The 26,546-nt window shown below is 40.5% G+C and overlaps 1 protein-coding gene across 1 annotated transcript; it reads right to left on the minus strand.

The window, feature by feature from the left end:
• Positions 1–17,460: 17,460 nt before the first annotated feature.
• Positions 17,461–25,493, minus strand: GDAP1 (ganglioside induced differentiation associated protein 1). The gene is made up of 6 exons (XM_060775498.2): positions 25,253–25,493; positions 23,424–23,616; positions 22,100–22,273; positions 19,886–19,980; positions 19,464–19,578; positions 17,461–18,294 (listed from the first exon to the last, which is right to left on the minus strand). Exons 1-6 carry the CDS (start codon positions 25,469–25,471, stop codon positions 17,912–17,914), a joined length of 1,179 nt encoding a protein of 392 aa, XP_060631481.2. The 5' UTR covers positions 25,472–25,493; the 3' UTR covers positions 17,461–17,911.
• Positions 25,494–26,546: the final 1,053 nt, after the last annotated feature.

Genomic DNA, 26,546 nt, shown 5'->3' on the forward strand with positions numbered 1-26,546 from the left:
CAGAAACAACTTGGGTTGTCATGATAACTATAAGCATTACAGATTGAAAGTGGTGGCACAACTTTCGCAGTGTGCCATGATTTATTCTGATATTTTTATGACAAGACTTTCCTGGAAGTTTTGAGCAATGCTCCATACGAAGAACTCAAGGCCCTTATCCATGTGCATGAGAATTACAAAGAAAAAGCTATAAACTACAGACGCTTTCTTGACAGCTGAAGTCTCCCATTTATAGAGATTAGAGGTCTGAGGGAAAAGGCTAAAGTAAACTGTAGCGTTCTTTTGCTGTCTTAAAACTCACACACACAAAATTTATGATGCTATCCTGGAGACAATCCTAAACATACTCTTCAAACTCTTTTCAAAAGGAGTCCTTCATCCAAAGAAATAACTGTGTGTTCCAAAAGTTTGGTTCAGTACATGATGCCCATGTTCGAAACACAAATGAGTTTAAAATGTATCACAGATCTAGGCTTACCATGCAATCCTTGCTTTCAAAGGGAATATTATGTGGCTCCTGATGAATTAGACCCAACCGGGCTGTTTTTTAAATGATAGTTTTTAACGTGAAGCTGTACTTTGTGATTTATTATATAAATACCACTACTGGTCATATTCAAGGCCTGTTATAAACAAATTCAGAGGCAGGGTGGAAAGCAGCACATTACCAGGCTCCAGATCTGATTGCAGAAGTAGGAGATGCTCCACATCTCCCATTTATTGTGTTGTCATTAATGAAACTGAGTTCATATTAGGTTAATATTTCTACTCCAGCTGGGACTAACAATTCGATGTGTCTTGTTCTCTGATTTTAATATGAAAGATAAGAATGGTGGATGATGATTACTGATGATGGTGATATTTCCTTTCTCATTTCTCTCCAAAATGAAAAATAGCTAGAACAGCCCAGACTCATATCTAATTGCAGTGGTTCTCAGCCTTAAGTCCTCTGGGTTTTGGACTTCAGTTCCCACAATTTCTATCAGATGGTAAACTGGCTGGGATTTCTGGGAGTTGAAGTCCAAAACACCACTGATTATTAATTCGAACTGATTTCTGCCTTACCTATCTCTCTGCCAATTGGGACAAAAGGAGACTTCCAACACAATTTTAAAAGGTTACAGTAAGGAACTATATATTATGCCAGTATTTTATATGTTATTTAGTTAAGTACACTTAGCTCTTCTAGCCTGACCTCACCCCAGATGGACAGGAATGTCATTCACTTGTATTACAAACACCTGAAGAATCAAACTTCTTTTGATACAGCTGATGCCGTTTAACGTAGATGTGAACTATGGGGGAATTATGACTGTGGCAATTATGTCACAATTGTATATAAGTAACAATCATAAATGCAGAATGATTACCTAGATTTACATATTTATAACTATTCCATATTCACAATTTTTACTTAGTCATGATTTTGACATTATTGTCATTTTAGTCACACACACTAACTTACTTTAATAGGCACCAGGTTCATGTAAAGAAGAAGGTCCATTCTGCCAACTGTTGGAGCATGGGTAGATGATGTCTTGATCAGGTTTTTGGGGAGTCAGGCTAGGAGACAGGGCCTTCTCAGTCTTGACAATTTTTTTCCTTAGATATTGATGGATTTAGTTGGTACAGATTTTAGATTTATTGCTACAGTTGCAATCCTAAGCACTCTTACAAGTTAAAACCTTTAGATTCAGAAGAAGTTACAAGTAAGAATATATACAACTGCACTGTGTGCCATTAAGTTTACTCTGAACACTGCATTGTTGAGTTCCAGGGCCAGAGAAGCAGATGGCGGAAACAGAAGAACGGGCTGCCTCAGGGGAGCGTGCTTGCTCCATCAATGTTCAACATTTACACAAATGAACAGCCACTGCCAGAAGGGACAGAGAGCTTCATCTATGATGATGATCGTGCCATTACTGCTCAAGCAGGGAGCTTTGAGATGGTAGAACAGAAGCTCTCCGAAGCTCTAGATGCTCTTACTGCCTACTACAGGGAAAATCAGCTGATCCCTAATCCATCTAAAACACAGACATGTGCTTTTCACCTTAAGAACAGACAAGCATCCCGAGCTCTGAGGATTACCTGGGAAGGAATCCCACTGGAGCATTGCAGCGCACCCAAATACCTGGGAGTCACTCTGGACCATCCTCTGACCTACAAGAAGCACTGCCTGAACATCAAGCAAAAAGTGGGTGCTAGAAACAATATCATACGAAAGCTGACTGGCACAACCTGGGGATCACAACCAGACACAGTGAAGACATCTGCCCTTGCGCTATGCTACTCTGCTGCTGAGTATGCATGCCCAGTGTGGAACACATCTCACCACACTAAAACAGTGGATGTGGCTCTTAATGAGACATGCCACATTATCACAGGGTGTCTATGCCCTACACCACTGGAGAAATTACACTGCTTAGCTGGTATTGCACCACCTGACATCCGCCGGGAAGTAGCAGCCAGTAGTGAAAGGACCAAGGCAGAGACATCTCCAGCTCATCCCTTGTTTGGGCATCAGCCAGCATGTCAACGACTTAAATCAAGAAATAGTTTTCTAAGATCTACAGAGACACTCGCTGGAACACCTCAGCAAGCGAGAGTCCAAAAGTGGCAAGCTCAGACTCAGAGCCTCAATCAATGGCTGATACCCAATGAGAGACTCACCCCTGGGCACACAGAAAACTGGGCAACGTGGAGGGCGCTGAACAGACTGCGCTCTGGCACCACGAGATGCAGAGCCAATCTTCAGAAATGGGGCTACAAAGTGAAATCCACGACATGTGAGTGTGGAGAAGAGCAAACCACTGACCACCTGCTGCAATGCAACCTGAGCCCTGCTACATGCACAATGGAGGACCTTCTTGCAGCAACACCAGAAGCACTCCAAGTGGCCAGCTACTGGTCAAAGGACATTTAATCAACTACCAAGCTTGCAAACTCTGTGTCTTTTGTATGTTTGTTTGCGCTGTCAAAAATGTAATACAACTGTTTGGTTGCCTGACACGATAAATAAATAAATACTGCATTGCTCTAGATCAGGGTTTGGTAACTGTGACCTTGGAAGGCCACGTCTGTGATGCATTCTACCATGTCCACAAAACTGGAAAAAAAATCTAAATAATTGTCTGTACTGCACCTCACACTCATAAAGAGGATAATGACAATTTCACCATATTTTTACACATACACAAACACAGGAGGTTTTAGATCCAAGATATTCCCTGTTTAAGGAAAAGCTAATTATAATGGAGTTTTTTGTCTATGTTTATTAGTGTTGATATTATGGCACGGGCAGTTAGGAGCTGGTTACATTTGATTGGTTGTCATGTTACCATGGATATGTAGCCTTTGCAGTAGAAATGTATCCATTTTAGAGTGGCTAGCAAGAAAAGGGGCGGAGCTAGAAAAAGAGGGGAACATTTTTTAAAAGTAGTGAGTCTGTAGCCAGGAACTAGAGGGAAGAGGGTCGATATTTAAGTTGGTAGCTTCCATCGTTCTATTGAAATAAAGAAAAAACTTATATAAGTCTAAATTCTCAGTTAGGTAAAACTGAGAGACAGAGATTCCTTTGGGACTAAGTTTTCAGTCAAACTATTGATGAAAGAGAGTGACTAAAAGTCATGAGCTAACCAGCTAGGAGGCTGAGGAGAAATATATTTTGAAGGAGAAGGAAGGGGCTTAACAGAGTAGAAATAAGTTAAACTGTTTTGAAAGTTATGTAACAATTTTTATGTATTCAGCGGAGTGAAAGACAGTTACAATAATATCCAAGTGGAACTGAAGTAAAGTACTTTGAAACAGATAAGCTTATGTGCAAAATGATTCATAAATAAAAAAATTATTTGTTTCAACATATATATTAAAGTCTTGTGTCAAGTTACATGGCTGGAAATCAGTTGGAGATTACATTGATGTAACCTGTGAGGAGATGTTGGAAGCTACATATTGACTCCAGGTTTGGGTTACACATCGAAGAAATATACACAGACATCTAAAAATCGCATCCTGTAACAAACACATATAAAGAAAGGCAAAACAGAGACAGAGATAGTGTGTTTCACGCATGAACTACAAGCACGTACATATATGTTCTATGTAGGCAGAGGTGGGATATCCAAGGTCTTGGTATACAGACCCTTGAGATTGCCCACCTTGTCCCGTTACAGTTTCCCCTGACATTAAGTCTAGTCATGTCTGACTCTGGAGGATGGTGCTCATCTCCTTTTCTAAGCCAAAGAGCCAGCGTTGTCCATAGATGCCTCCAAGGTCATGTGGCTGGCATGACTGCATGAAGGGCCGTTACATTCCCACCAAAGCAGTACCTATTGATCTACTCACATTTGCATGTTTTTGAACTGCTAGGTTAGCAGAAGCTGGACCTAACAGCAGGAACTCACCCCGCTCCCCGGATTTGAATGGCCAACATTTTGGTCAGCAACTTCAGCAGCTCAATGGTATAACCTGTTTCACCACCAGGAGGCCCTGTTTAGTATACTACATAAAATTGCAAACCATTGTGAATTTCCTTTCCTGTATTCCAGGAAGTTGGGGAACAATTAAAAAAAAACAATTAAAATTATGGGGGGATTTTTAATGTGTCAGGGTCACATTAAAAAATGAAATATTTTCTGGCATTTGGGTTTATAACTGTAAATCTCTCCAGGTCTAATCAGTCTGTATGTTAATACTTCCAGAATATAACACTATCGTGGGTTTGGATAAAGATACATTTCTTTGGTTATTTCATGGCTATGTTTCAATATGCATTTTCAAAACCTACGTAGGGAAATAGAACATCAGCAAGCAAATGGTTTCTCCTTTTAAAAGTTTTAAAAACACTGCTAAAAATATATTTTCTCTAAATGTAGCCTTGGAAAAATATTGCCATCTGGTGGTCATTTGCCTGTCTTGTCTGCAATCTCAATTTTATGTGTGCATAGAAGAGAAATTATATATAATATCCAAATAAATAATCTCCAACATCGTGTTGTGGAAGGCTTTCATGGCTAGAATCACTGGGTTTTTGTGAGTTTGCCGGGCTGCATAGCCATGTTCCAGAAACATTTCCTCCTGCCATTTTGCCCACGCCTATGGCTGGCATCCTCAGAGATTGTGAAGTCTGTTAGAAACTAGGCAAGTGAGGGTTATATATCTGTGGAACGTCCAGGGTGTAAGAAAGAACTGTTTTCATTTGAGGCAGGTGTAAATGTTGCAATTGATCACCTTGATTAGCATGGAATGGACTTGCAGCTTCAAAGCCTGGCTGCTTCCTGCCTGGGGGAATCCTTTGTTGGGAGGTATTAGCGTGATTGTTTCCTGTCTGGAATTCCCCAGTTTTTTTAGTGTTGCTCTTATTTACTGTCCTGATTCTAGAGTTTTTCAATACTATTAGACAGATTTTGTTCATAGATCTCCATCATCATTTAGAAACTTTAGACCATTGGTAAAGGCAAATATTTGAATACAAGACAAATGTCTATTGTACGGTTTTAGAATGTACTGGACAGGAATTGGGTTTTTTTTTCTAACTTAGTCAAATTATATCATCTAATTTAATAATGGCTAAAGAAAATTATATTTTAATATTGTATTTCAGAATCTTTAATCAAGATGATGCCTTACTGTGGCTATCCATTTGTGGAATTTCTCATATGCACATGGATATTATATAAGTTTTCATGAAATTTTGATTAGTCATAGTTTAGTAGCAAAAGTAAGAGCCCAATCCTAAGCATTTTCACAAGGAAATAAACTTCATTAAAAACAAGTAACCTTTCTTCCAGCTAAGGCTGGTTAGTACTGAAGGACAAGAAAGATGCCAGCATATAATTAGTGTTGTTTGGTTTCTGTAAACAGAGCATATCCAATTCATCAGTATTGCCAAAAGAACTGGGTCATGAAGTTAAATTATATTCATCTGTTTTTACCACCTCCAGAAACTGAACTGGGGGAGAGCATTGTTTCCTAAATAAAGGGGAAATGTTTCTTATTAGTGAGAAGGAGCAGAATGAACCCAATGTCTTCTCAAATCACCAAAACTATTAAATAGCAAGTAATTATTTGAACAGGTGGAATGCCATTTCAATGTTGACCATTATTTTCCCTTGGCAAGCAGGTAGGTAGATTGCACATAGAAGACTTGGGCCCTTCCAAGACATACGTACGATTAATGCATTTTGATTCCACTTTAACTGACATGACAGCATCCTATCATATGAGCTAATAGTTAAAGAGATGGTTTCCTGGTATCAACACTTAGACTGCATCTCATGGAAATTTACTGGAGAATTCTGGGAAATGAAGATCAAAAAGTAATTTTGTTACATTCTGCCGATCTGTCTGCCTTGTTAAGAGAGATGGGAATATCTCCCTTTGAAATTGGAATACTATTCAGTTCCTTTCCCCTTAAGGGAATTTTGCATATCAAACACATAAAGGCAATGTATAAACAAGGAAGCTAATTTCAAAGTTTGTGAAATAATTATTGCCCCCCACCAAAAAAAAAACATATTTACAAAAATAATTAGATGAATCAATCAATGATTACCACTAAGTTTATTCTCCAAGGTTTCTTAGGAAGTCCTGCAAATAATCTTCAAGTGCTCAAAACCTTTTCATTATTGTATCTGTACAGGGTCAAAGAGAAAGGACAAGAAGATTCATCTTATCTGATTACACAGGTCAAAATGACAAATTAGGTCAACTGAGTGCATTGTATAAATTTTTCATGGATAAACCCTCAAGTGGTAATTTTCCAAAAACATACCAAAGAAGCTTCTTGTATGCATTGTAATATATTTCACCTACCTTAATATTAAGAACAAATTAAATACAATGATGAAGTTGAGCCGTACTCTCAACTACGGCTCTGTTAGCCCATAGAATGCAACTGATGGTGAAAACAGAGAAAATTAACTGAAACTATTCCAGATGGTCATTTTAATGGTGGGCATTAAGTCTTAGAATATTATGGCCATAGTGAACCTAGGGTAGGTAAATTTAGATAGATAGATAGATAGATAGATAGATAGATAGATAGATAGATAGATAGATAGATAAGCTTGGGTACCCGGCGGTGCCCGAGTTATTTGAAAAAGGCATTGCTTGTTTTGGGGTGTTCTCTGTGCCAAGTTTGGTCCTGGTGCATTGTCAGTGAGAGACACAGTTTCTCTGGATGCAGGTAAAGTACAACTCCCAGATTCCAAGGGCAATGACCAGGGCTGGCCTGTCCATTACTCGAAGTAAGCGGTCGCGGAATACTTTTTTTGCCAGGGGGCGCTGTTCTGTCCTTAGGCCACGCCTCCTCCTGCAGGCCCCATGCGCCCTCAACAGCCTTCTAATGGAGAAGCGCAGGCCCCGCCCACTAGGCGAGAGGGAAGCCCTCCACGTGCTGCCAGGAGGGAGGCAGCCAGGCTCTTTCTCTTTCCCTTTCCTTCCCTGAAGCTGAGCCTGGACCCCTCTCAGGGCAGCAAGGAGGCCTGGTCAAAAGGTACTGCAAATGTCATCTTTTGTACATGCCTCCCCCAAACCCCTCTAGTATTTGGTAATGGAAGTCCTATATGCCAAGCTTGGTTCAATTCTATTGTTGGTGGAGCTCAGAATGTTCTTTGGTGCTTGGTAAACTGCAATTCCCAAATGTCAGGGTCTATTTTTCCCAACCCCCTCTCCAGTATTTTCTGTTAGTCATGGAAGTCCTGTATGCCAAGTTTGGTTCAGTTCTATTATTGTTGGAGTTCAGAATGCTCTTTGGTGCTTGGTGAAGCATTCTCACCTGATGTTTCACCCACATCTATGGCAGGCATCCTCAAGAGGCTGTGAGGTCTGTTTGTAACTAGGCAAGTGGGGTTTGTATATCTGTGGAATGTCCAGGGTGGGAAAAAGAACTCATGTCTGCTTGAGGTAAGTGTGAATGTTGCAATTGGTCATCTTGATGAGTATTTAATGGCCTTGCAGCTTCGAAGCCGAGCTAGTTGCTGCCCAGGAATCCTTTGTTGGGAGCGGTTAACTGGCCCTGATTGCTTCATGTCAGGAATTCCCCCCCCCTTTTTAGTGTTGCTCTTTATTTATTGTTCTGATTTTAAAGGGTTATTTTAGAGGGTACTGGTAGCCAGATTTTGTTCCTCTGAGGTTGCCTGCCATAGATGTGGGGAAAATGTCAGGAGAGAATGCTTCTGGAACATGGCCATACAGCCCAGAAAACTCACAGCAACTCAGTGATTCTGGCCATGAAAGCCTTCCACAACACATTATTATGTTTATTTATACCCTGCTTTTTCTCTCCCCAAGAAGACTCAAGTTGGCTTAGATTAAAAACATTTCAGTACAGTTTAAAATCCACAAATATGCAAACATTAAAATGGAATTAAATATCATTGGTATTTTAAAAATTCAGTTAAAATCCATAAAAAACATATCCAAAACTAAAAACTGCAGCAGACCCTGACTTGATCTTTAAAACCTTTTAAAGCCTGCATTAGATTACCAAATGTAATGTCCCTTTATACACACTGCTTTATATTAATTTCCCCAGTATTCCTTTATCTGATTTGTCATCAACACACTTAATGGACTGCAAAAATATGATCCTGTGTGATTCCTTTCCATTGCTGGCCGAATAGTTTAAATTTGGATAATATTTTGACTTTGATATTTTAGCAATTACATTTTGCAGCAATGTCTTTTGGGTTGCTAACTCTTGTCCTTCCACTTATCCTTCCATCAGTTCCAGGGCTCAATCCCAACTGCTGTTGGACGAGACACTATGGAGCTCTATATTTATATTTCCACAGTACAAAGTGGCAAAATCAAAGACTGCTTTGGGATTTTTTTTAAAAAAAATGTTTTCAAACCATGGATGGTTGAAGCAGTGGTTGCAGAACACCAACTGTGTAACACTGTCACTGTACGAGTAAAGCAACAACAAAATGCTCCCCTGCCCTTAGGTGTATAATTTAATTAAAACATGACACAAAGGCAAAGGGATGCCAGTGTGGGAAGGGATGAAGGGCCTGTCCAGACAGGCCCTATATCCCAGGATGTGATTGCAGGTTTTCTGTTTATCCTGGATTATCTGGCAGAGTGGACTCATATGATCCAGTTTAAAGCTGAAAACCTGGGATTTATTTATTTATTTGTCATGTCAGAACAACCAGTCAAATTATGTTACATTTCTAACAGAACAAAGCAAAACAAGCAGATTACAAAATTTGTGAGTATGGTAGTTGATTAAATGTCCTTTGATCAGTATCTGGCCACTTGGAGTGCTTCTGGTGTTGCTGCAAGAAGGTCCTCCCTTGTGCATGTGGCAGGGCTCAGGGTTCATTGCAGCAGGTGGTCAGTGGTTTGCTCCTCTCCACACTCGCACGTCGAGGATTCCACTTTGTGGCCCCATTTCTGAAGGTTGGCTCTGCATCTCGTGGTGTCCGAGCGCAGTCTGTTCAGCGCCTTCCAAGTCGCCCAGTCCTCTGTGTGCCCAGGGGGGAGTCTCTCATCTGGTATCAGCCATGGGCTGAGGTGCTGGGTTTGAGGCTGCCACTTTTGGACTCTCGCTTGCTGAGGTGTTCCAGCGAGTGTCTCTGTAGATCTTAGAAAACTATTTCTAGATTTAAGTCGTTGATGTGCTGGCTGATACCCAAACAGGGGATGAGCTGGAGATGTCTCTGCCTTGGTCCTTTCACTATTGGCCGCCACTTCCCGGCGGATGTCAGGTGGCGCAATACCGGCTAGGCAGTATAATTTTTCCAGTAGTGTAGGGCATAAACACCCTGTGATAATGCGGCATAGGGCCTGTCTGGAAGGGCTCCATGGCTTCACATGCCACCTGTTTCTCCAAGGCCAAAGCAGTGGCAGTTGGATGGAAGGAGGGCTCTTCATCTGCTTCTGGGTCAAGCACATGCAAGAGCAAACTTCAGCCCTCCAGGTATTTCGGACTTCAACTCCCACAATACCTAACAGCCGGTCTAGCAGTTTGTAATGTAATACAGGTTGAGTATCCCTGATCCAAAGTGCTTTGAACTAGAAGTGTGTAAATCACTTTGAGTCCTCCTGAGGGTGAGAAAAGCGGTATACAAATACTGTAAATAAATAAATAAAATGTTTGGGATCATGGGATAGCTGTTTACATACACAATGACACATTTCAAAGATAGCACCCAAGATGAAACACAAAAGAGGCATGCACGAGGCCTCTTTTCCCACGTGCCCGGCAATGCCGCTGCGCATCCCTCTCTCGGCATTAGGAAATGTGCGCCCTGCATCGCCCTCCTTCTCCATGCACTTCCTAACGCTGGGAGAAGGATGCACACTGGCGTTGTTGTCTCCCTTGGCCTGCAAGGAGGAGGAGGAGAGGAGGACAACGTGCGCACTTGTGAGGGAAGGATGGAGGGAGAGCATGCTCCCTGCATGAGGGCTCTTTTTCCGTGCGCCTGGTAATGCCGGCGCGTGTCCCTCTCCCGGAGTTGCAAAGCGTGTGAGGGAAGAGAATGCAAAGCGCATACCCAGGAGCCGATGGAGCACAGGGCCTCTTCTCCTGTGTGAAGAGGGGCAGCATTGCAAGTGCCTCTCCAGGCAGCTGTGCCATCACCCCTCTCAGGGCGGCAAGGAGGTTTCTTCATGAACGGAAGTGACTGAAGGTACTGCAAATCTAAATTATTGTACATGTTTCCCCAAAACCCCTCCAGTATCAGAGTCTATTTTCCCCAAATCCCTTCAGTATTTTGTGTTGGAACTACATCAACACTGACAAAGAAACAACAAGAAATACTATTTACCCACAAGCATTAAGAAATTACATATATTAGAAACCAACTTTCTTATTACTTTCTTTTCAAGATCACTAAACTGGATCACAGCAACGCGTGGCAGGGGATGGCTAGTGTGTGTGTGTGTGCATGTATGGCTGGCATGGGCCAACTTCAGCCCTCCATGTGTTTTGGACTTCAATTCCCACAATTCCAAACAGCCAGTAGGAAGTCCTAAATACCTGGAGGGCCAAAATTTGTCCATGCCCCCATAGATAGATAGATAGATAGATAGATAGATAGATAGATAGATAGTGATTGGTTTTTTTGGGGGGGGGCGCCAAAATACTGTTTGCTTACCATTGAAAATTACCTAGGGCCGCCTCTGGCAATGACCCACAAACTCCACCTGTATTCACAGTTGAGCACGTTGGATCTGTGTGCCAAGTTTGGACCAGATCCATTATTGATGGGTTTTAGAGTGCTCTTTATGCAGGGTGTAAGGGTAGGAAAGGGGTAAAGTCACTAGCTACGACTTCTAAATACTCCTTTATAAACAGCCAGTCCCACAATTACACAGGATGGAACCAAGACAATTCAGGTGGAATCATAGTGCTACAACTGTTTAGCAACCACCTTGTGTGTGGAGCATCAGGCTCCCATTATGCTCCTCACATGAGTTAGAGGAGCCTTTCCCCAATCTGAAATCTTGCACTACATCCCTCACACATGGGAGTCAAAACAACAGGGGGTCAAAAGAGTAGTAGTTTATACAACTTCCAACAAAGCTTCCATCTGCACTGACCATTTAATGCAGTTTCAAACCAGTATTGAAGAAAATGGTTTCACTATGCAGAACCAGTTTAAAGCCCAGATGGTGATTAAAACCATAAAGCACTGGTGTACATTAATGGCTTTCTTTTGCTTGGTTTTGTAAGAGTTTATTGTCTGGTCATTGTAGTTTGAAGTTAGTTTCAAACTACATTAAATGATCAGCTTGTTTGTTTGTTTGTTTGTTTGTTTGTTTATATTCCACCCTTCTCACTTTGCAGGGGACTCAAGGTGGAGCACAACATATATACAGCAAACATTCAATGCTGGGACATAAAACCATAAATACATACAAACATTAAAATCACATATATTCACATTAAAAGTTGCTTAAAAACCATCTCAGGACACCATTTTGCCTCATTGCACTGCCCCAAAGGTTTGGTCCCACAGCCAGGTCTTCACCATCCTTCTGAAGGACAGAAGGTAGGGGGCTGATCTAATATTGCCAGGAAGGGAGTTCCATATAGATTGGCCAAAAGTAAAACTCTCTCCTTTGGGTCCCATCTACACCTACTTTTTTCACAGGACCAGGCTGTGGCGCAACCATCTGCACTAAATCACTACTGACCGAGAGGTCATGAGATCAAAGCCAATCTGGTTTGGAGTGAGCTTTCAGCCATTAGTCTAGCTTGTTGTCAACCTTTGCAGCCCAAGAGACAGTTGAATCTGTCAAGAAGGAAGTTGAGGTACCACTTTATGTGGGGAGGCTAATTTAATGAATTTACGACGCTATAAAACCTTCCAGCAGTGTGCAGAAGAATGAGGAAATACTCCATCAAAGGACTCAGTGTGACAAAATGGACAGTGAAGCAGCAGCTCCCCCTGTGACTGGAATCAGGCATACCCTCATGAAGCTGGAAAGCTGGAATGTTAAATTGCCTCTATGTCTGTCTATATATTTGTAGGTCTAATTGGCATTGAATGTATATGTGCATTGTAATCCGCCCTGAGTCCCCTGTGGGGTGAGAAGGGCAGAATATAAATACTATAAATACAATAAATAAATAAATAAATAAATAAATTCAGGCAGTTCTAAGTTATCTTTAAATTGCATTAGCCAGACAGCAAACACCCACAAAAGTGCAAAAAAGAAAGTCCTTAATGCACATCAGTGCTCTGTAGTTCATTTGATGATCATCCAGGCCTCAAACTAGTTCCAGGATTTTGTATGGAATCATCTGCACAGAAAAACCTATTTTAAAAAAAATACTGGTTAGACTCTCCAATTTTACCCTTTTGGGACTGGAACTATGATTGTCCATCCTCCTATACAGGACAGTTCTTCACAGACATTTAACCCAAGTCAGGATGTGAATTGAAGTAAGCCAGTTTGCCACAAAGTGTCCACACAGGCATCCTAGGAACCAGTTGGAGGCTGAGAAGATGGCCACAAAGATCTGCTGATTGCAGATCAATCCAAAACCAGAATTACATTTTATCTTACCTTGTCCAGTGAGATGGGCTGATGGGCAGCAGCACGTCCAATAGGGATCAGTACTAGAGCAAGGAAGGGCACAACAATATAGGAGTGGAAAGCAATCATTTCCATAGGAATAGTTTCATCTCAGAGGGAAGTGTTTATTTACCTTCGGGCAAATTGTCTTTCTGTTTTTTCCTCCTAATTGCTTCAGCACTAGCCCTGTCTTGACAAGCACTCCACATTTTTCTGTCTCAAGTCCAGCTCATCATCGGCTATACATTGCTTGTCTGCATTAAATTGTATGGCTTTTTAAATACACCGTTGGATGTGTGCTGCAGTGTGCATTGGAAGTGTGGGATTTGTAGACATCCTGACCTTGAGACAACTTCAAACTGCATTTTATTGCCTCTATGGAATGATGTCAAGAATGATTGACAACTGGAAAATAGAGGGAGAAAACATGTAGGCCGTGACAGACTTTGTATTTCTAGGTGCAAAGATTACTGCAAATGCAGACTGTGGCCAGGAAATCAGAAGACACTTACTTCTTGGGAGGAGAGCAATGTCCAATCTCGATAAAATAGTAAAGAGTAGAGACATCAGACTGGCAACAAAGATCCGCTAATCAAAGCCATGGTATTCCCTGTAGTAACCTGCGGATGTGAGAGCTGGACCTTAGGGAAGGCTGAGCGAAGGAAGATAGATGCGTTTGAGCTGTGGTGTTGGAGGAAAGTTCTGAGAGTACCTTGGACTGCGAGAAGATCCAACCAGTCCATCCTCCAGGAAATAAAGCCCGGCTGCTCACTGGAGGGAAGGATACTAGAGACAAAGTTGAAGTACTTTGGCCACATCATGAGGAGACAGCAAAGCCTAGAGAAGACAATTATGCTGGGGAAAGTGGAAGGCAAAAGGAAGAGGGGCTGACCAAGGGCAAGATGGATGGATGGCATCCTTGAAGTGACTGGACTGACCTTGAAGGAGCTGGGGGTGGTGACGGCCGACAGGGAGCTCTGGCGTGGGCTGGTCCATGAGGTCACGAAGAGTCGGAGACGACTGAACGAATGAACAACAACAACATGGAATTGCTCACAGTTTATATAGAAGGAAAAGTGGAGTCAAACAATTTAAAATGTACCTTCGTGGTAGCTAAGCTGGCAACCTTGAATGTAGAAAAATCTAGAGACTCTGATCATGCATGAAAGTCATGGATGGCATTGGATTTTGCCATCTCTCTGCTAATCTAATGCTAAGGTTGAACAGTGTGGACTGGCTTTAAGCTAATTTCTACTGAGTGTGATTTAGCTTCTGAGCTCCTATATTGAAGGGCAGGCTAATGATGAAATTAATAAATCATGTCATGCTTTAGCCATTCTCTTGCTCAGATTGACCATTAGTTTAACTATCCATTCATCATTGTACAGGAAAGATTAATGATGAGAAAAATTTACTCTTGTCTTTTATTGTATAGTCTGACATTGCAACATATGTGGTCTGGAATGAATTCTTTCCTGAATCAAATTTGCTTTTAAAAGGGTGATTTGCATTTCTCTGCATAGCATCATAATCTTCCTTCAGCCATCTGGGTTTATTTTATTCCAAATAAACCCTTGGCGTATTGCCATCTCTGATGTGCCTTTTTGCTTTATCTTTGAATATTAGCAACTCAGGAGCCTCTGGTGGCCCAGCAGGTTAAACTGCTGAGCTGCTGAACTTGCTGATCAAAAGGCCAGCAGTTTGAATCTGGGAAGTAGGGTGCGCTCTTGCTGTTAGCCCCAGCTTCTGCCAACCTAGCAGTTCGAAAACATGCAAATGTAAGTAGATCAATAGGTACCACTCCAGTGGGAAGGTAATGGCGTTCCATTCAGTCATGCCGTCCACATGAACTTGGAGGTGTCTATGGACAATGCTGGCTCTTCAGCTTAGAAATTGAGATGAGCACCAACCTCCAAAGTTGGACATGACTGGACTTAATATCAAGAGAAAATCTTTACCTATTTTCAACTCACTCTGGCTTTGTGTGATGACACCATTTGAATCATGAGTTCATTTATTTAATTCTTGCATTTGGAAAAAATCTCTGTTTTCACTAAAATAACCAATGTTTTTACACCTTTCTGATTTTTCGTATCTCAGAATTTTGTATCACTAGATTTGGAAATGGCTTTTTGTGTGTGTGTAAGACATTGTGTGATATGCATTACACTATCTGTAAGTTTGTGCAAAGTACAATGGTTTTGTGCAAAACTCAGCTTCCTTTGCTATAGTTGTGCTGATGAGCACATGCTGGTGTTTTCAAGTCATGTAGGAACCAAAACATCTCATGGCAGTTGCCATTTCTTTGCACAGTGTTGAAGATGAAAAAACAGCAAGTAATTGTATATATGTAGAAATAAGCTATCATGGCCAAAACGCTTAAGGCTAATTCACACCCCAGTACATTCTTCATTTGAACTGATGTCATGGGATTTATAAACATTGTTTTGACATTGGTTTGTCTGCGGTAGGTATTTCACACGTGATGCAACCCTTGATGCAGTCAACAAAGAGTAAAGATGCCTTAGATCTGCTAGAATTCAAGGGGGAAATGTAAAGTGTTCTTATACTGTGCAACTCTCTGAATCTTATAGACAAATCCTTAGGGCAGACCTCTTCAACCTGCAGCTCTCCAGATATTTGGGCCTCCAGCTCCCAAAAACCCTAGCCCGCTTGTTCAATGGTCAGGAATTTAGAGAGCTAAAGTTCAAAACACATGGAGAGACGCAGATTGCAGAAGCTCGCCTCGGAGTCTGTATTTTGTGCATATATGCCTTCAGGTTACCTTCCAACTTATGGTGGTTCCACGACATTCATGGGGCTTTCTTAGACAATGAACACTCAGAGATGGTTTTGCCAAAATATAGGTTACACACCTGGTATTCATTGATAGTGTCTTGAAGTACTTGCCTCTCTTGAAACTGCTTGTTCTTACGGAGTGTGTCTATATGATTGAAGAGAAGGCACGGTGCTGCAAACTCTGCCCACATGAGATCAGGATCTGGCTTACAGTTAGTTGTGGCCACCCACTGATTTTTCCAATGAGTCAACAGATCCAATGAGCCAACAGAAAGTTAGTTCTCTGCCTCTAGGGTTGCTGGGAGATGAGACTGAAGACTAAGCCAGCAACAGATTTAGACCATAGGGCAATGACAGAAACAATAATCCCAGCTGAATAGTCATCTCTGTTAGCCAAGGCAATGGTAATTATTAAAATGTTTCCCTTGATCCAATAAGGCAGCAATCCTGTCTTATTTAGGAAGCTAAGCAGGGTCAGCTGTGGGTAGTACTTGGATTGGAGACAGTTAACAAATACTAGGTACAGTGGGTGATATTTTAGAGCAGTATTTTTCAAACTCTGCTCCCCCAGGTTCCTATAATTGTCATTTCCTACAATTCTTAATAGCCGATAAAATGGCTGAGATTTCTGAGAGCTGAAATCTAAAACACCTGGAAGAGCAGAGTTTGAGAAACACTGTTTTAGAGGAAGGAACTGGTAAAACCCCTCTGAATTATACTTTGACTAAGAAAACCCTATGAAATGCATGGAGTCAGTTTTAAGGCACTTACACATACTGTTGACCTCACATAGTGAACTTTATTAAGTAATTATAATTAATTAAGACATATCTTTTCAATTGATAGTTGGTTTGGCAGTTTGTATACATGTTACAAAAGCCCATATTTTGTTTAGTCTGTCTAAACAAGCACGCTGGTGTAGTTAATGCAGTAGCTCCATTCTGACTTATCTGTACAACAACCACAGTTCCATTTGGTAGACTAATTTTAATTGCCTGCACCACCCCACAATACAAAAACACCAGAACAAGAGCTCATCAGATACTATTTTGGTTACATTTTTTCCGAAAGATATATTTGTGGATACTTTCCGAGGCACATCATGGAATACATTCATACACAGGCACAAAAATACGGTTGCAGTAAATTTAAAAGATTGATGATTTATATCACAGTATCAAGTGTGTGATGCACAGTACTTTTGAATGAAATTGTGGTACATAACATTTCTATGCAAGGATTAATTAAGACTCAAAAATTCTTTAATCTATCTAATCCTCATAGATAATCTGCAGAAATGCCATGCCTTGCCAAATGGCTGTTTGTGCCTTTGAAACTGGAAAATTGCCTACCAATACTTTCCATGTGCTTCATAGTGTGATTTAAACATGTGTGGCTTTAGCAAGTTAAATTTCAGCCATTAGTCTTTTAGGAACATAACCCAACAACAGTGTAACAAATCATTCATGTAACAGAATGTATTCTTATATCTATGAAACAAATATGAATGGCAATCACAATTATACAGTACAATGTATTCCTAATGGCATATTAGAAGAGGACAGGTCCTGTTGAACATTAAACATGTGAAATTGTCAAATGACCAGATATAATAAAAAATTGTAAAAAAAAAAAAAAAAAAAGAGGGGGGGAGAGCGAGAGATCATATATATTTTTTCTTATTGGATGTAATTATAAAGGGAATAAGTTATTTTGATTTGGATCTTCAGTACTGGGAACAAAAAGAAGCACATTGAGTTCCATAGGAGGGTGTTCCTGGGATGTGGGAATCAAAAGCCAAAACTGAAAGGAGTTCTGCAGAAGTGGAGCAATGCTCAGGCCAGGTCTCTCTCCACACAGTTTTTTTATATCACTTCAGAGGGTGCTATTCCATGGAGTCATTCTGTTTCCAGCATTCAGAATCTAAGCAACTATCTCATTTTCCTATAGCATATAACTTCTATCATTATCTCTCCAATGAAACCACATTTTAGCAAAAATAAATAATATATGTCAATGTATCTTGTTCCTCAGATCAACTTATTTGTGATGTTGTGAGTTGTTGGAAAGGTGAGCTCATCTACACAGAGCTTGGCCTCACCCTAACTGAGAACAGCATGTTAGGAAATCTCTTTCGAAGAGTAACAAAAGCAAAATACCCTATTCCTGCCAGTAAGCCAACTAGAAACGTAGTGCCCAAAACTCTGGGCGCCCTCTTCTTGGCAACTCGAAAAGCAGTTGGAAGAACTGCCGAGATTAATATGTTGTTGACATGTCCTAAAACCCGGTAGAAAGTTTTTTTCTTCAAGACACGCTCGTAATAGGCTTCCAAATTAGGTCGTTTCCCATTCCCCCAGTTTCTCCTTGCCAGTCCGATGAATTTCAGGCGATGCAATGTAACAGCAAGGGATACATCAGCCAAGCTGAAAAACTGGCCACAGAGCCAAGGCTGCTGTCCATCTTCTGAACATAAAAAAGGCATAAAGAGTTAGGAACTGATAACATCTACTAGGTTGTAAAAGGCCATGGGATTACAATTCTATGTCTGTTTCCTATACTGTATTCAACTAATCATTGGTCCTAAATTTCTTCAGGAAAAGGTTTGTTAATAAGTCTGGCTAAGAACATTGCTCTAGTCCAAGCATCCTCAAACTTCAGCCCACCAGCTGTTTGGGCCTCCAATTCCCAGAATTCCTGGCTATTGAACAAGTTGGCTGGGAGTTGGAGGCCCAAACATTTTGAGGATACCTGCTTGTTCTAATTCAATCAGCCAAGTGATGCTTCTCAGTGCTGAATATTCACATGCCCCAAACAAATTATCCTAAAGTCTGGACACTGAAAAGTCAAGTTTCCTTGTTTTTATTTCATTTTTAAACTGGATGATGACTGGAATCACGTTGACAACTGCACTAGTGGCAGCACTCTTTTAGAGATTGTGCTAAGTACAGTTCCTAGAAAAGGCCATTGTTCTACAAACATACATACAACCATGACTTATATAGGACTTGGTAGATGGGAAACCGATTCTTATGCAATGTGTGCATTCCAGATTGTAGTATCCATGTCATAATCAATTGCACAACTATGAGATCAAGTGTGAATATGCTGACATATATTAATATATGTTAACATCACCACTGACTCCAACCCACCTTTGGACACAATTCTAAGTGCTGTTTTTTGTCTACAAAGTTACCTGTCAAGCCATATGAAGCAGATATTTCTGTCTACCCCAAAACACTTTCAAATACATCATCCAGCACTTTGATTTGTGCAACTGGAGCCCCTTCTACACTATATAATTCAGATTATCAACAGATAATCCACATTATCAGCTTTGAACTGAATCGTATGAGTCTAGACTTCCATATAATCCAATTCAAAGCAGATAATCTGGGTTTTTATATGGGAGTGTAGAAGGGACCTGGGAGTCAATGTTCTTCTGCTAAGACAAAAGTTACATGCCCTCACTGAGGAAGGAAAACGAGTATGTTGCCCTGGCTACAGCTTCTCAAAAATCTAGCAGGGTAGATAAGTGTAATTCAGTCTGGAAAATATAAATACATTGATTCCCTTTATGAAATCAAGACTGCTACATCTACATTAACAATGGATTGTAAAGAAAATCCTACCTGGTGTTTCTTCATTTCTTCTCTGCAACTCAGTCTCAACTTGATCCAGAACTTTTTCCAGTTCATCCAATATTTTCTTTAAGTATTTTATGTTATCATGATCCATCAGTTTTGACTTTTAAAAAATACACAGACAATATATTAGAGTGTGGTATCATCTTCAGGTTCCAGTGAATGCAATGAATATCACTTCTGAGGAATCACACATGTGATTCTAATGCATAAGGTCAACTAAGGTACAGAAAAGTCATATAGCAGAAGTAGCAACCATCTTGTATACAAAAGTGGAGTTAAATTTTACTTTTACTCTGATGTTTATACAGGAAAAAGCATGTCTTAGAATTGAAGACATGCAAAAATATCATATGCCAGGCAACCTTATCATGCTAGGTTTTTAGCAATCAGATATATTCTATTCTTACTTTGAGACGTTTTTGTTTTGCAATATATGCATCTTGCAAATCAGGGTTTTCTTCCGCAAGTTTCTTCAGCTCAGATTCAGTATTACCTATTTGGCCTGTTAAAGAACAATCAGCTCATTTATAAATCGTATAAGAGGTTCTCTAAAGTTAACACATTTTATCAAAACTGCTGACTAATAATATCAATACAGTGTATCTTAAAATGCATAGAAGCTTTTATCTGACTTTTCAAGTAGATGTTTTTTCTTCTGAAAATACATTGGCTCAAAGGGTAACTCTATATGTAGTTCTAGAAATGTATGAAATGGCAGAAATCCATTTTGGTTTCATTTCAAATTTTGGATGTCCCCAACCCCATTTCATTTTTGGAAGATTTGAGGAGATTAGGGAGGGGGCCCATATCAATTCGTGATTCAAAATCCTGAGTTTTGTCATTGTTTTGGTTGGATTCAGCCCATTGGCACCAATGGGAAATATTGCGGGGCTCGTTTTTCTGTCATTTTAATGGCTATCAGGATAAAACTTGCCACACTTCTAGACCACATTTACAACAGTAATCTTGCCAAGTTTCAGAATGCAGAGGTCATCCACTGATTTTTAGGGATTTTAAAAAGTTTTTACAAATACAATGTCTTTTTAAAAAAACAAAGGAAGTAGCCCCTTGAATTTCTCCACAGTGATGGAACAGGAGTAGGGCATCATTCCTGCAGTGTTTCACAACCTTTTAGTCCCCTATTGATTTTTAGGACTATTTTCCAATTTAAGCACCTTGGGCAAGTCACACTCTCTCAGAGGAGCAAAAAATTGTTTTTTTTCTCGCTATCAGGATGAAACTTGCCACATTTAAAGGCCACATTTGTGAATTTAGATTTTTTTAAGTTTTTACAAATAAACATTCTTTTAAAAAAAACCAAAGAGGAAACCCCTTGAATTTATCCAGAGCAACAGAACATGAATAGGGCATCATCCCTGCAAAGTTTCAGAAAGATCCGGTCATCCATTGTTTTTTCAGATTTTTTTCCAATTAAGCATGTTTGATAACCAAAATCACTTTCATATTAATGAGACTTATAATAATAAGCATAATTGTAAAGTGAAACGCTGGCCCTAGCAGAGGAAACAGCAGGCAGGTAAGTAAGCTTTTCAGGTTTGACATGCTGGGTGTGGGGGCAGAAGGCTCACTGGCATGTCACAGTTGAGAGGTAGTTTAGGTGGTACTTTTCAGAGCTGAGAGGTACACGCACCCAAACCTGCCTAGCAGAATTTGGAAAATAAAAGTTGGATAAGGAAGAAATGTCGAAAGAAAAAATAATTTTCAGAAAGCTAGTAGCTAGAGTAGTGCTCCAAAGTTTTAAGAAACAGTCGAAAACTGGCAGAAAGAAAACAAACTGACATAAAGGACACACTCTCTCTCCAACGCAATGCCACACACAGAAAATGGAGGAGTTCCATATGGTTATATATATATAGATTAGCTTTGCAGAAAGCCACATGATTGGTTTTCTTCTTCTGATTGGCTGACAGTGAAAAAAATTGTGTGTAGCTGCCCTTGTCAATCACACCAGCCATTCCCTGCCCCGGGATGGCAGAGTAATATGTTACTTGGGGGGGGGGGGGGATCCGAATCAATACATTTTCTGAATTTATCCAAAAGATTCAGAGACTTATGTTTTGATTCATAAACACTTCAGAGGGGCCCTTCCCACATTGTGTTATGGCAGTTCGTATTTCCAAATTCCTGAAATTTTCTGAAATCTGAAATTATGTCTGGAATTTCACATACCTCTATATAGTACTACATACAGTCAAGAATACAGTATGTTACTATATCCATAGTTTGACTTAGTCACACTCCCAAAAACATCTCCACCCCACTTCATGTGTTTAAGGTCATGTTGGAACAAACCATGTCTCATATTATCAAAATCAGAGATTATACTCATTCCAACCAGAGCTAAGAAACATTACTTTCTTGAACTACAGCTTCCAGAATTCCCCAGCCAAGATGGTCCTGGGAGTTGCAATCCAAAAATGTTCTGTGCTAGGATGTAAAGAAAAAATACATTTCCACGTTCTGATTCCAATTGCAGACTAAAAATTATATGAATACCCAAAGACATTGAAAGTTTAGGAGACCCAAATCTCAGCACTTTGTAACAGTGCACTTTTAAACAGCATATAAACCAGTGTAGAAAACATATTCTTGGTACGTACTCCGAATACGAGTTGTGGCATAAGCTGGAATCAAAGAGTCCACTGCTAATTCAGGATGCAAAATGCAGCCGTGTGTATAGGCATCCATGGGCAAAGAATCCAAGAGCTCCCTGTAGTGCTGAACCCTTGGATAGTACATGCTTCCTTCTTCTGGCATTAGCCTTGGGGTATTTTCTGAGTTTAAAATGTATAATGGACAATGAAAACAACATTAAGGAGAAGTACGGAGTGATCACATTTCCTACTTGTTTACAAAAGCTATAGCCAACTGCCAACTTCTCTATAAAGTGGCAACTATAGGGATGGGCCATCCTGCCAGGGCATACAATGTTAGTTTAGGTCAGTGGTTCTCAACCTGTGGGTCCACAGATGTTTTGGCCTTCAACTCCCAGAAATCCTACCAGCTGGTAAATTGGCTTGGGTTTCTGGGAGTTGTAGGCCAAAACACCTGGGGACCCACAGGATGAGAACCACTGGTTTAGCTGGACAGGTACTCTGACTGTAGCTTCCTATGAAAGAAATGGGACTAAGAAAATGATAACCTGTTTGGGAATAATATTTGTCCAGTCCCCCCCCCCCCCCCCCCCGCATATTTCTCTGGCAGCTCATTTTTCTGTACATTTTTCTTTATGCTTTACATTATATTTCCTCCTAAATAAGTACTAAATAAGTATTGAGGATGTAGATAACCATGCAATCATAAAAAACAGACTTCCATGCAATAAGGCAGGGATCCTTAGATCCTTAACTGTTTTAGCAAAACCCACCCCCTCAGTGAAGTTTGCTGCTACCATCATCCTACTAAATTTCAGCAGTGCTGTTAATCTTGTCCCTACATTATTTCAATTTTAAAGCAAGAAAAATGGAAAGCATGTATCCTGTCCTAAACTGAACTGTGCCTCCAGAAGAACAATTAAGCTAGAAATCCAATTCATTTCAAAAACAAGATGTATGCTCTCAGTCCACCTTGTTTTAAAGTTATCTCCCTACACCAGTGGTTCTCAACATGTGGGTCCCCAGATGTTTGGGCCTACAACTCCCAGAAATCCCAGCCAGTTTACTAGCTGGGTTGCTGCAGGGTTTTCGGGCTGTATGGCCATGTTCTAGAAACATGGCCAATATAGCCCAAAAAACCTACAACAACCTAATGATTCTGACCTTTAAAGCCTTCGACAATACAGTTTACCAGCTGTTAGGATTTTTGGGCATTGAAGGCCAAAACATCTGGGGACCCATGGATTGAGAACCACTGCCCTACACCATCCCTACCCCCTGCAACACACTATATTTGCATTAATTGAAATCACACAAGCATTCTGGTTACCATCTGTAAATGTCTCTTCCAAGTAGTCAATAATCTGGTTGGCATCACAAATAATGTTGTCTCTGTGAATGAGCACAGGGACTTCTCCAGATGCATTTAATCGCATAAACCAGGGCTCGTTGTGCTCACTCAGTGGAAGGCTTACATCATGCTCTTCACATTTCAGTCCCTTTTCAGCAATCACCAAACGAACCTAAAAGAAATGACACAGATTCCCATGGAAAATATAGCTGTTTTCCTGTGTTTGTCTTGAGTGTGTGTGTGAGAGAGAGTTAAGACAAAATATTATACTTCCTTTTTATGATACTGACAAACTAATCTAATGTTTGCTGGTTGTCTTTGAATTCATTGAGTAGTTTTCTTGTTTCTCTTATATTGAAAGATGCACTAAACAGTGAACTCTATTACACATCAATGCCATTTTGCCAACCTACAAAGCAGAGCCAGCAGTTCTGGGGGGAAAGGGTGGGATGGTAGAGCAGAAGGCCCAGTCAGTGGCCTGCACAGGGCAGAAAAGGAGCAAAGCAACTTCCCTAATGCCTTCTCCTTGCAGCAGAAACCATAGGCCTCTCTTATGTTTCCACACTTCTATGAGCCAGTGTCCTGCCAGCCCTCCATATTCTCACCCCAGCCCTAGAATACATCCTTTCTGCCCCCAGCTCCTGTCCTCCCACATTTTCAAGGCAAAGTCACAATTCCTTAACCTTTGCTTTCACCCTTTTTCTCCCTTTTGCTGAAATAAATATAAAATTGGCAATGCCCAAACACCAAATTTAGCAATACTCATACAACACAAACATAGATTTTTCTAGGTTGCAGCACATAAATGTAAACAGCAATGATAAAAGAGAGATTTCAAGTGAAAGCCCAAGATAAGACATGCTAATAGCAGCTAGTCCCAAAAGCATGAGAGCCAACTGATGAACCAATTCTCAGCACCTCCCAGGATCAGGACTGCTTCCAGACAGATATAAGGCCCTTCCACACAGCTATCTAACCCAGAATATCAAGGCAGATAATATACAATATCTGCTTTGAACTGAGTTATCTGAGTCCACACTACCATATAATCCCCTACAATGTGGATTTTATACACCTGTGTGGAAGGGGTCCTAAGGAGCAGGAAAGGTGCTGAGAATTGGGACTTGCAGGTGCAACTCGAATGTAGGGGGCTTTTTTTAATATAAAGTAACAAGCAGTGGAAATGGTCTGAAGGGGTGGAAATATGTGTGCTCTGGAATGTTGGACTATGTCTCTGGAAACCAGTGTTTGAACCCTGATAAACTGGTCTGCTGTGGAGGCATGAGTCTAAAAGTGCCATAGACATTGTTAGTTAACATGCCTGCAAAGCGCTAAGTGTGAAAGACTGCTCTGTAATTTCTCTAAATTGGAAGCTCTGGTGATCTATATATTTTTACTACAGCTTCCACAATCCATAATCATCAATCATACTGGTTAGAGGGTGACGGCAGTTATAAGTGAAATTGAGTGAACAATCAAATATTTCCCACTCCTGTGGTAAATAATACCACATAAGAAGAATCATGCAAGTAATGGCTGATCATTTCAGAGTAAACAATAGGCAATGAAAACTGTAAAGGCCGTGAGGCCTGTTTTGAAAACCTTCTGGCCTGTGCCTCAATCCCATTCATTATTTTTCCTTTCCCATCTGTTCTCCCCTCCAGATGTATATCGATTGCTGCATTTAAATAAAGCACATTCTCATTCAAGCACAGCATCTGCCCTTCAAAGTGGGCAAAATGGGTAAAGGGAGCTGTCCAGGTACTGAAACCTTCTATTTCTGGAAGACAATGGGATTAGCCACCCACCTTTTGAGAGCTGAAGGACTGTGTCCAGTGATAGAGGATGAGTTTAGCATCTATCTTGGCATCTACCTCGCTTGGAGGCATTTTGCCCTTGGATTGCTCCTCCTTTTCTTCTGTCATTTCACCGTTTTTCTTTCTGCTCAATTCACTGTTCTGTAACTGTCCCTGTGATTTCCTTTTTTCTCGCTCGCTGCTACTGAGTCTGCTCCAAGGAGAGAGCATGCTCACTGATGGCAGATGAAGCTGCTGCTCTGAAAATACCCTCAGTTTCCCATTGTGTCTGATTACTAGTGAGACGAAGGAAGTGCCAGAGTTGCCCAAGTGTAAATATAGCATCATTTGGAACAGTAATAGAGAAAACCCACAATAAAAACACACACACGAGAGAGAGAGAGAGTTTCTACTATGTCAGACAAGAAATCTGATTCTCAGCAAAAGGAACCTGCTTGCCAGAGAGGTAAACTATATATGCTTTTCACTCACTTATAGATATAGACCAAAATGAGTATCTACAAAGAATGACCCTTTTGAAGCTAAAGTCTAAAATAGGTTTTTCTCTTCCATGTTTAGTTGTTCATTCCTCACACTTCATGCAAGTAATATGATGGCACACTTTGCATTGTGATTAATCTAGTTTGGCTTTGCTCACTCATTTTACATACAATACAATAATTTCCAACAAATGTATATTTCACAGGACAGCATTTGAAGAGCTTCAAGAGAAATGTGTACTGCTCAAAGTATTGTGAAACAGAAATGGAAATAACCTGGCATTGAAAACTTTCTATGTGTATATTTAAGATGTATTCTGTTGTTGCTTTTGGCCATATCCAGACTTAACATATTTGAAATTAAAATAAGACTACCTTTAAAGGAAGATTAATTTCAAAGAAATGAAATAGGTAAAGGTAAAGGTTTCCTCTTGGCATTAAGTCTAGTTGTGTTCGACTCTGAGGGGTGGTATTCATCTCCATTTCTAAGTCGAAGAGCCGCCGTTGTCCGGAGACACCTTCAAGGTCATTTGGCCAGCATGACTGCGTGGAGCATCATTCATAATGAAATAAGTAACTAAAATGTGTAGAAGGTGTATTGATAGATATGCATCTGAACAAGTATAAGTATTAAAAAGAGAATATTAGTGATGCAAAATTTAAAACTTGTGTTGTTGTTCATTCGTTCAGTCATCTCCAACTCTTCGTAACCTCATGGACCAGCCCACGCCAGAGCTCCCTGTCGGCCGTCACCACCCCCAGCTCCTTCAAGGTCAGTCCAGTCACTTCAAGGATGCCATCCATCC

The sequence above is a fragment of the Anolis sagrei genome, chromosome 4 (genome assembly GCF_037176765.1).
Source record: "Anolis sagrei isolate rAnoSag1 chromosome 4, rAnoSag1.mat, whole genome shotgun sequence".
Classification (NCBI taxonomy): domain Eukaryota; kingdom Metazoa; phylum Chordata; class Lepidosauria; order Squamata; family Dactyloidae; genus Anolis; species Anolis sagrei.